Source organism: Lepisosteus platostomus, chromosome 4 (assembly GCF_059453375.1).
Source record: "Lepisosteus platostomus isolate fLepPlt1 chromosome 4, fLepPlt1.hap1, whole genome shotgun sequence".
NCBI lineage: Eukaryota > Metazoa > Chordata > Actinopteri > Semionotiformes > Lepisosteidae > Lepisosteus > Lepisosteus platostomus.
Window position 1 is genome coordinate 16,598,364 of NC_142614.1, and position 12,180 is coordinate 16,610,543.

Here is a 12,180-nt window from a genome sequence, read left to right on the forward strand (position 1 = left end):
AATAAGAGAAATGAGACAAATGCTGGCACAGCATCAGACGGTTTTTGTCTTTAAAACCTTTGAACAGCTGGAGTTTTACAACACATCTAACCACCCTTTCATATGAAAAAAAATGAGGAGGAACGTTATTGGTACAATCAAAAGGCATGTTAGTCTGAATATTTATAGACTAAAGCTGGGGCTCTGCTTGCCCAAATTTCTTTTCTGACTTAGTTATGAGTCGCTTTCTGTATTTCTTATAAAATTCTTTTATGAATGATTAGTTTCCCTTTGGGAAAGAGGTCACAGACGAGGTCACTTCCTGTCTGCACCAAGCTACTGTAGTGTCTAGAGCCACTGTCCTCACCACAGTTGCAATTTGATACCTACAAGAAAAACTGGAAAGGTGGTTTTGAAACAAATAAAACTTGAAAACAACTTTTTAGAGGTATAATTGACTGAAGTGAATCTGTCTTAAATCCTATTCAAATACCAACAAAACCAGTAAGTATTCTGTTTTGTTCAAGTTTATAAAGCAAAGACAGCCTGGAATTTGTTACTCGTATTGCTAAAGGACACTGTGTTCAAATTGGATAGCATGCTTAAATTACTGCCTAATCTGATATAACTCAGGTTCTTGGTTTGGCAGAAAGCTTTAATCTCTATGTAAACTGATAAATTGTTAGGATTTATTTTATCTTTGTGCTGCTGATTTCAGGTTGGGCCCTAAATCCACTGTTTTGGAGTAGTGTTATACATCACCACAGCCATGTCAGAGCCCAGAGAGCTCTGCTGACAAAGTGAGCTAACCTTACTGGAAAAGCCTACAAATGATTAAGAGCAAAGTAATAACATTCCTTTATTATGGGGCATAGGCCTTCTATAACTCCTATTCACTTTAATTCAACACTACCTTGTTTAAGTTCATAAAGAAATTGGTTTTATAGACGGCAAGAAGCTTCTTATTTTCTTTCCAGACAGAGTAACATACTGTACTACAATATGATTATTCAACTGGGAGGGATGCTTTTGCAAATTAAACCAATGGTCAAATGTGTTTCTGGGTTCCAAAAGGGAAAAGATATTTCAGACCAACACAGTCTATTTAAATGTAGTCGATTTTGTATTTTAAAATATTCTCTTGCTAAAGAAATGTATCCACAGATTTTGATGGAAAGCAAAACTACATTTTGTTTTCCCCAGTTTTGTCACAATGACCTTTGACAGCTGATATAGGTCTTTCAAATCGAAGGCGAATGGCACATAAGAAGCATTCAACAATTAAGTAAAGTCACTCATTTTTTTAACATTTAAGAGACAGACTTCTGTGACCTGACAAACAAATGATAATTATTTAAATGGATTGCCTCTGTTAATCACACAGAAACCGTCATTTTAACACTCCAAAAGGCAAGAGTATCTTATAAACTGCACCACTCTGTATCTCAATCTGTACATATAGCACCCATCAGGAGTATAGGCACAAACTAATAAAAAACATTTACTGCAATGTTGGTATTAATAAAGCACAAATTTGTGTTGTATGAGTAAATCTAAGAAGTTGTAAAACACTCTCAGTGTAATAAAGACAGCTTTTATGAGGGCAAGAAGAATGTTCATAAAGTTTTAAATAGTTATCCTATCAGAACAACACATGGTCTCACACTACCATTAACGTTTCTGGTGTGTGGTCTTATCCTTGGATTACACTTTTTTGTACTGGAAACAGCTATTAAGATCTATAATACAGCAATCAATTTGGAGCTTGGAAATACAACAACATTGGATCAAGGTACCATATTCTTACCAGTATCAAGTTTCAAGGCTCACTTCGCTCATGTAGCATTCCCGAATAATCGAAATATCCGTTCATATTCAGTAGAGAGAACTAGGACAGCTTATATTGGGCGTATCGAGATTTACATATTTTGCTTCTCTGTATTCTTTTATTTAATTCACGGTTCAAGCTAAAAATTTAAGTCAATCATGGACGTCAAAGTGCTGTAGCTCTCAGCTCTCCTAAAAAGCCTCAAAAATAATTTAATTTGATTAAACAAGGCAGCAAAGGAGGAGTAAATAGATCTTTTGATAAATATTTGGAAGAACTGCACTTTTTCTCTTGTATTATGTATTAATTATGTTTTAGTTCCCCTCACTGTTTTCTTACAAATTGATGTTTGAACAATAGAGCTCTCGGAAATAATTCTGTGGGGGCGGATTTGCTAAATTTCACAACTGGTTTACACAATTCCTCTAAAACAGCCGGACTGCTCACTTTATTCTCAACATAATATTACAGATAATCTGTAGTCTTGAAACAAAAAAGTTTCCCACACGCCCACGGATTTAAACTGTCTCTCTGTCTCTCGTGTCTCAAGGTGTAGGTCTACAGTAAGTAATGAATTTCAAGGTTATGACACTTAAATCAGTAGTCTGCCAAGACTTTAGAATAAACTACGATTTATTTACTCAAAGAATATGAGCTATTCAGGAAGCACTGAATGAGATCCATGCCTTGGTATGCTTGTCTGCTCTGCTTTGACAGAAAAGACAAACAGAAACGTATTACTTATAAGACCAGCTATACAAAAGTAAATTAGGCAGAGGGTCCATTTGTGTTCTTTTACTTTTGCTGGGTAATAACAGGCATGGAAAACTGCATCATCCACATCAGAAACATCCTGCTAGCCTCACACTAGGAAACAAACGTTCATCTACAGATACATAAGCACAGATGAGCTTTAAAGATTCAGCCAACCAAGCAAATCAACAATTCCGAACCCCAAACCTGATGGTTATGGTCAGCTTGAAGGTGAGTAAATGTTTTATATTCTAATCAGGATCATGGTTAGACAACCGTCATACAGTCATCACTATATGATTAAGCTAAATTATTGCATCATCAACACCATTTAAATAAAACAACAACCTCTTAGAAGAAACTTGAGAAATCTAAGACTGTATGTGTCACATCTTACTGTCTTGTTTACAAAGACCTTTAAACAGGTATTTCCCAATAACATCTGGCATTTTTCTCACCTTCCTTCATTTACTTTTCATTTTAATGTAGGAAGAAAATGGGCACAACATTAACTAACCTTACCCTTCTCCTAACCAGAGCTGACTACTTGAGCACTATCAATCTGCGCTCTGTACACAGTGGTAAAGCGGTACTTCACTTTAACTGTGTTGGGAGCTCACTGTGCAAGAGACAGGGTGTCATTCAATCTGTACAGCAACTCACTCCATGCAGCTCCACACTTCTGACATCAATATTCACACAAACATAAATCTGTGTACTTCTGCTGTCTAAACCTACAAGCAATCCATAACAGACTTTGAATACACATTAAACGTAAAGCTTATTATTATAACAAGCATAGCTGTGAATCCCAAAAGAAAAACATCTCTGATGACTCTGTATGTGGAGCAATGAGGTAGTTACCTCAGCTGTCCCTTACAGCTAAGAAACATGAAGAAAGCATCAACCCACACAAGAGAGACAAAAACAAGGAGATCTGGCTTGTGTCAATTCCTCTCACCACACCCAGTGACCCCAATACATAATGGCAAATAGCACACACATTGAACTCCAGAGCTTCCATCATAAAACCATTATGACAATAAAAGAAACAGTTAAACCCCCTTTTTTTCTTAGTAATTACACAGAAAATATTAATTCAATGTACTTTTAACTACAGTACTGTATCTGGTTTCAGAGATTCTGAATATGAATGAGGTACAGCACTATAGTTACATGAGATTCAAGTGAATCAGTGAATAGTCAAAGACTCTAATACATGTATGCACACAAGGTGTTTACCGGCATCACTGTATGCTGTAGTCTACACTTTACCAGTAGCAGTGTATGTAGCAGTTGCAAAACAGCCACATGTCCTATATGTTTTTAATTCTCTGCCTTTGTTCTCAAATCTATTCTATTTATTAAGGGCTTAGATTTAACATACAGTACAGAAATACTTATTAACGTAACTTTATGTGCTGTAGACACATGTGAAGGCAACTCCCTTCTTCTCCGTCTTGTGACTTAATGCCTAGCATGAAGAGTCATTCTAGTGGAAACGAGTCACTTCCTCAGAGTTTCTGGAAACTCCCAATGTCAATGTACAGTAGAACATTTATGATTTAATCCAAAATGCCTCTGTGTCGCATTTATATTATTTTTTAATCCACAGTCGGTGGAAGGAATAAAGCCAACTTCTACAATTGACTCCACCACCTGCATGTTTTCAAAATCAGTGCTGAAATTGTGTAGCTCAGAGTGACTCCTCTAGGGGTGGCAGAGACTGGATTATATGGATACTCTGGCTATCAAAGATTGAAGCATTATCACCCAACAGCACCTGTTTTCAAGGCAAGGAAAGGATAAGGCTCTACCAAAATACTTTGCTAATGTGGCACCAAAGCATTTTCTCTTCAGGGAAATCTGATAAGGAGCTTTTGACTATATCACTGACATCACAGGGTTTTTCAAGTTCATTTTGTAAAATAAAGATATAAGGATGAGTATCTCCACTGTGAGATTTGTTGTATATGCTTTACAGCAAATGAGCAGAAACAAAAAAAATATTTTGTAAAATCACCAGGAATAACAATGTATCCACTACACCCTCCTTAATGACCAATAAACAGGACAATTAAGGTGTTTTGCACAGAGTGAAACTTGTTATTGTTTATCTAGTAAAACAAATACAGAGCAATTTTAGAACAGAAACTTCAACATGACTAGGCCATTTGGCCCATTTAGTTTATCTGCTCTTCCAGTACCTAACTGGTCTGAGGATTTCATTCAGTCAAGCTTTGAAAGGAGTGATGGTACCACCTTCAGCAGGATGGCTGAGAAGATGTGTTCACTAGATGGTGTTCACTAAGCTTTTTCTGACCTTACTCATGCCTTGATACCTAAAGAAATTGACATAATGTGTGCTTTACTCAGACCAGAATCCAACCATGTTGTTTTCTGGTACACAAAATAATTCCATTAATTTTGAGATTTAGGCTGAATTCTGTGAGAAAGATGAAAATGTTGTGTAAGAAAAACATGCAAAACACATTTAATAGTTAGGCCTTTTCAATATAAAAGGTGTCTAATCTTAAATTCCCAGCCTGTAATATTTAAATATTTAATTTACCTTTCAAATCTAACAAAGCAAATTGTGCTAGAAGCCTTAGCAGGTAACTTTATCCATACAGTATCTAATAAATAAAAAAGGAGCAGCTAACACTCCTTGTCTCTAACCTGATGCATAAAGTATATAGAAATATTCTCTGTTGAGAAATAGTTTTATTTTTATCTATAAAATACGTAAATTGCTAGACTACTGTAAGAGTTGAGCAGATTTAAGCACACAGGACTATTCTCCTGCAGGTCTTATAGCTGTTTCTGGAACAATCATTTAAAACTTTGATAACATGTTAAAAAAGAACCCATGCAGCAGACAAGTCATCGCTGGTTCGAGTTTGGGCTATCATTAGTTTACTGTGGTTTCAGCTCTTCAAGCAGAGCCTCACATTGTACAAAAAAGTCAATCATGGCTACATGGACTTGTGTCAACAACGATATGTTGAGTTTACAGTAACAGTAACCTTTTTCAGGTTACTGGACTGCTGTATTGTCCCATTTCTTTCAACATCACTTCTCAATCACTGCTAATTCTTGTATACATGCCGTGTGACTCGCAAAGTGATTAAGAAGGGGATGGCTCTGACAGTGCACCTTTCATAAGACAGCTTACACGATTCTTATCCCTTCCTTTGGTGGCATCTATGTCTCGGAATTAAAGGTGAAATGGTTAACAAATGATGATTTTAAATTGCACAGGGGTAATTTAAATAATTGGCAACTCCAAAAAGCTCAAACAATAAACCTGGCTGAAAAACAAGAAACATTAAGACGTCTCCTCAGTTTTCAAAAATCTTGGTTAACTATGGAATGCGTCTTCTAATGCAGACCTGGAAAGGTGCTTTACACAGATTTCTTGGGTCGACAGAGATATACAGTAGTTTGATTGTATCACCTCACATTCTTGAGAAGTGCCTCAGCTTTACTACTGCTACATGCATGTAGGATGAAACTCTGCGCTTGGACAGCTATTGTTTTCCGTGCTGAATTTGCCAGAGGTCCAGGAAACACTATGGGTTTTCAAACTCTATTCAACAACAGTTTACATCACTGCCAAACATAAAGACTAGCTTACAAATACTTGCTGAAATCACATTAAAAAAGGATCTAAAGAATGTGCAGGGAAACCACAGAACTCAAAATAACTGAAGGGAGAAAAAGCAGAATGGGCAAGTGGAAGCAGTTGTATTAAAAGAGGTGTTTTCATTGGAATGCTTGTTCTGGCTCCAATTAGTGATATTGCCAATGGACAGAAATACAAAAGGACCCACTTTTACTCAGTGAACACATCTTATTTTTGAAAATGCAGAATAAAACCTAAGAGGCCGTCCCTTGCTTTAATACATTTCTGTGTGGTCCACAACAAACTCAGTTCCCTGATGGGAGGAGTCCCCCTTCCATAGTTTTGCACACACTCAGAAGAATTAAAGACTCCACGACTCACAATGACCCAAGGACCTATGGTGAAAAAAGCATAATGTGCCTGTAGTACAAAAGTGCAAGGATCAAGCCAGGGAGTGTCTAAACACAGAATGTTCATACTTTACCACCCAGCAAGTCATACTTTAAAAAACAACAGAATAACTTGGATTTATCCTTTGAATGTCCCAGTGCCATTTTATGACTAGTATATTAAAACATTATTGTAGCTTGGTAGAGCGCATCAATACCAAGACCAGTGGAGGTAAAGACTGGAAAAGTTCTGCAGAAGCACTGATGAATGGACAAACTGGATTAGGATTGCAAAAGTGTGTTAGGATCCTTTGTTAGGATGAAAAGCACTTGTCCAAACAAGTTGTGCCTTTTGTGTTAGTACATAAACAGACATATTGTAGATTTAGAAGCAGTGTCCCACTCATACTGTAAATGGAATCCTCCAGTTTATTTGCAGTGAAACAATGTTTTTTTAGGACTTAAATAGCTCACGCAGGGATTCAATTAAATAATTGACTCCCCAGTGAACTGTAAAATCGCAAATCCTGTTCATGGACTTTCTACTTGCCCCTTCCCAATGGGAGGCTTCCTTTAGAACAGGGTTTGTAATTTGCAGATGTTAAAAGGGTCAAAGTTGTGATTCCGTCCTAGCTTAAACCAGGAAACAAAAAACCTCTCTGTCTCTACCCCAACCACTTACTGTAGATGAACAACTAGCTCAAATTTGGTCATCATTAGGCTGGTCAGCTCTTTGTCTTCATATCACTGAACGTTATTGTCCAAGAAGGAGGACCCATTTTGCCACCACACTCCTTGAAGCTAAATATCTCCGTGTCCATGAAAGCAGGTCCTTGCATTTGAAGGATGCAATATGTTTGAACATTTAATCCCCGGTCCATTGGTGCCCCTCCTGAAGCTAATCTGTTTTTTTTTTCTCTAAAACAATCAATACCAGGAAGGACCATGCAACCACAAAAGAAAAAAACGATTCCAACAGTGTTGTCTTGCTTCAGTTGAATTTATAGAAATCACAAAACCTACAGACTTGGGTACTGCAGCTCAATCTGAAAGGACTTCACTTTTCACCTACCTGGTTTTGTGTCTCAACCATGTGGTGCACTGTGGTCAGGCCAAGTTCAACATTCCCCCTTACGAGATATAATCTGAACCGACATCCAGATGCATTTCTTACCAATGGTGAACCAAACAAATCATGTATGCAATAAACATAACGCATAACATTCAAAAAGGCAGGGCAATTCAGGATGATTCTAACACCATGATCTACAGGGTCAAGCGATGCTATTAAACATAAGCCTTGAAATTAAGATGTTCTGTATTACACTGCTGTGGCTGGTGCTGGCATGCAGAATAGAAATCACAGAGAATTACATTTTCCCTGGCTCCAACTTGCAGGAGTCAAGGCCAGTTTCCATCCGCCTCGTTCCTCAACACAGACAACTCTGCCAGATACAGTGAGCACAAAACCATGCAGCGGGAAACAAAAAACTGTACTTACATCACTCTTCCTGAACTTTGCTTTAAGGCTCTTCATTTTTGTACATGCAGTTTCACAGAAGTCAACAAAGCCTGTGTGAATGAAGTACAATTGTCAATTTGAGTGCTCCTCCTCTTAAAAGAAAAAACACATTCTGGGCGTAATGTGCTCTCCCAAGCGGTCATAGCAGACCAAACAAGTGATACTGTTCAACACATGCGCCCCCATTGAAGACCGGCATTACCGTTATGCTCTTTTAATAAAGATGAACAAACGTAAAATGTTCATTTGCTAGTTTCTTCGTTTTGTTAGTCTAAAGTAACTAGCATTACGGTCTCTCTCTATATATTGTTCCTACACGTGCTAAAATGTTTTAACAACAATAAATCATATCTAGATTCAAATTTCACCTTGCTTCAATTAATTTTCTTTTGTGATAGAAACACATCTGCAGCGACGTCTCTTCGTAGTCAGCATATTTCCTCCAAATTACATGACAAAAAGGCTCTCTACGGCTTTAGTACACTCTCCCTTTATATTTTTTACTTGGCAATCTTTTCACTTTAACAGAGCCATCCGGACAATAAAACACATGTACTTTTTTAAAAGGGGGTGAAGGTTATGTTTTTCTATGACCGTCTGTCCAGCACTGTCCGGCTCCGCGAAAACAAAACCCCTATTCATTCCTCTACAGCCTCTGGTCTCTCATTCGTCAAGCCAGCGAGCTCTGCGCTCAAAAATGTTTTAACTTCGCCAAATGTTTTGAAGACTTACCACATAAAAAGTTGAGAGGCGTTATTAGCCAACCTGTTGAACAGTTCCCAAGTTTCACCCGAGTAAAATAAAAGAAGAGGAGAGAGCGAGGCTTAAAAATAATAATGAAACAATCTTTTTTTTCCTTTGAGCTCGGGGAGCACCGACAAGCACTCTCGCATGTATTAAGTCCGCTCAGCCCATTCAGTGGCCTGCGAAAGTGCTCGGGCGCTCTGATTGTTTCCCTGGGTTGAAAGGGTGACGTCACCCCTGCCCTCGTCACAGCCGAGTTTTTTGCAAAAGCGGCGGCTCAGTCAGGCGGTGTTGGTGTACTCCTGTCCACGGGTCTGGCCGCTCAGCCGCCTCGCCCCCGGGCAACGCTGTGACACACACACTCCAAAGTTTGTTTCCAAAGAAGTGGTGCAACAAGAGTTTTATTTATTATTTTTGTTTCTGAATGAGTCAAGGCTTTGAAGCGTTACGAAAAGCTGAAGGTAGTCAGTCAGAGCAGCTTCTTCATTTATTTGCAAGTCTAACAGTGTTTTGCTCAAGTATCTAATTAGCCTACTCCCTTATGAAATAACACAGCTATCCTGCCAGATGTACTGTATTTTGTTGTTATGGGAACTACACTTGGCATTCGGTTTCTGTTCTGTGGGAAATGCTTTTGGAGAGAGGGAAGTTTGTTCAAACGTGCAGAAGATACTGTACAATCTATGTTAGGTTTACATCACCCACGCTGTGGTGTACTATCGTTTGAAGGTGAAATAATGTCTTGGAGGTTTCACAGTGTGCTTGCAGGAGGCAAAGTATATTTCCCTCTGGAAACACAATAATATTTTAGTTCATTTGTGTTCTTTGTGCATCCTTAGTGAATACCTGTTTTTTCTATGGTTTAAAATATAAAAAGAACATGTTATAATGGATTTTAATAATAATTGTAACAATACAGCTTCTTTCTCACCTTCAGTCCTTTCTCATCACATCCTTATTGCCATCAACACTGACAAGCTGAAGGCACTGAGCGATTTAAGTTTTGAACAGAGAAGACTACGAGGGGTCCCGATTCAAGTTTAAAAAACATTCAAAAGCACTGACAAAGTCAACCCAGAAGGGTTTGCTTCTGCCACAAGAAGCAAGAGCATCTCAATGCTAAATGCAAATATGCAATGACAAGATCACTCTTCAAATTTGCACATGTATCCTCAATTCACAAGACATCTGTTCCCACCCTAATCTATGAACTGCAAACAATGTTCCCTTGGAACAGTGCTCTGTTTATCATCATTGTGAGGTTTTGGTCCAAGACAGCCTAATATGATTATCATTTCTTTCAATTACAACATCTATTCATGGCTGGATATGGTGAACAGATGATGTCTGCTCTGTAGACATTCAATTATCCCTGAGCTCTGTTTCTTTATTGAAACCTTGGAATGCCCACATTTTAAAACTCTTCTTGTTCTTTTACTCAGTCAATTGTCTGTTAATTCTGTGAGACTGAATTAGTGCTTCGAATGAAGAAAATAAAAGAGAATATCTCCCACTGCTGTGATGTATGTACAGTATGGGTAAGATAGTAGTTCTGTTTACCCTGGCCTTAGCAGTGTGTCTGTTTACAGTGACAGCTTCCAGAACCTTTCTTACAGGGGAGCAGGTCTTCTGGATCTTTTTAAATCATCCTTTGATAACAGCCTCAAACACTTTCATTTAAACTAATTAAGTATTTAAATTTATGTATCTCTACAAATAGTGTACCATTGTGGTCATAATATAATTTATATTTTTTATTTCTTTGCATAGTCTGCTTCACATTAGTTTTGCTTTGGTTTTCTAATTTTAAATTTTTAGTTTTTCTCAAATTTATTTTGCATTTTACATTGATTTACAAATATCACAATTGAAGTCTCATGGAGCAAGACTTACTTCAGGCTCTGTAGTGGAGAGAAAGAAGCCAATAAATTAAGAACAGAAAACATTCGTTTAAAAATAGCATCCAGTATGTGCAATTATCTTGGAGCCACTAATTATCTTATACCATTCCCTCGCACATAAATTAAACAATGGATGCTCTTCAATTTGTCTCATTAAAGATAAATTTATAATTTCTCAACAAACTTGATCCTATCATGTTGAGAAAGTTTGATACAGTGATAATATATCTGCAGCACAGCACCAGACACACTACTGAGGAGACACAAACACAGCAGTATCTTGTGAAGTGACAGACAATTATGCTGAAGGTAGATGTGGAAGTGTTGAACTCTCGTATATTTAAAAAAAACATCCAAAGATCACTCTGTGGCTTTTAGTTTCTGAAAAATATACAATTTACATCATACATCCCCTTTGATTCAGTTTGGAGGAGAGTCAAATCTGGGGTCTGGCTGAACCCACACATATACTGAACATGACCACTTCTGTCACGTCTAAACATACAAACCTAATGACAGATTGGATTTGTCTCCCATATTTGTGTATCTGTTACAGAATTATGTTGATTAAAGGAGCTATTCATATCGCCAAATCCAATCCTTTTAGCTCACATCTTGTATGCGCTGTTTTATGTGTTTCGTTGGTTGTTGTTTCTATTTTGGCTTCTACAGTGTTTAGCTCATTAACTGTCTATAACTATAACTACAATATAATCTATTAACTATAAGGAAATCTAGAAAATGAATACACAAACATGGGCCTTAAATATGTGTGTGTATGCAGTCAAAGATAAAAGTACAACTAAGGGTTAATTACACACTGAAAAGTAGAAAGAAGAAACACAATGTTTAAAATGTAGAGCCTCTTTCAGGTGTGAGGGCCGAAATACAAAGCACAGGAGAACACAGGACAGAGCAGGTGAGAACCGGCACACAGGTGAGAATGAGTAACCACAGGAAGAGGGCTCTGGAGGGAGGTGGGAAAAGCTGAAATCGGTCAATAAGAGAGCAGGTTTAAAAAGACATGTGATAACATGAAAATATGGAACAATCCCACAGTAAGTTAGTAAACTGTGTGCACTGGCATCCATTATATGGCATCTGGCATCTGTTATAGAGTGGAAGCTTCTGTCCTGAAAGACCTGTCCTCATTCTTTGATGTGAGCATTCTTGAGTCCAGTCGCATTGATGGATTTATTCACGAGCACAGAATATTTCAGATTTACCATAATCATTTCTGTCAGATGCAAGTCAGCTGATTGGCACAGCCAGCACTGCCCTTGGACCCTTAACACTGCCTTTAATTGTCCTTCTTTCTCACACGCGTTTCCCAGTCCACGAACAGCTAAGGTAAATTAGACCCTGGACAGAATGAAGAAAACATTACTAGGATATCCCAGACATATCTTTTTGCATAAACATGATCAATTCTTTCTGTT

At 37.8% G+C, this 12,180-nt stretch overlaps 1 protein-coding gene across 2 annotated transcripts in view; it reads right to left on the reverse strand.

Annotated features, from left to right (window-relative positions):
• The window catches only part of rai14 (retinoic acid induced 14), a 65,847-nt gene extending 56,777 nt beyond the window's left edge, over positions 1-9,070 (reverse strand). The window contains exons 1-2 of one of the 2 annotated variants that reach the window (XM_088628768.1): positions 8,829-9,070; positions 8,076-8,146 (exon numbers count right to left, since the gene is read on the reverse strand). In XM_088628768.1, the coding sequence (XP_088484894.1) occupies positions 8,076-8,111 (36 nt within the window). In that variant the 5' untranslated portion in view covers positions 8,112-8,146; positions 8,829-9,070. The remainder of the gene's footprint in view (positions 1-8,075; positions 8,147-8,828) is intronic. The other variant, XM_088628769.1, reaches the window with a different exon arrangement.
• Between the last annotated feature and the right edge of the window lie 3,110 nt (positions 9,071-12,180).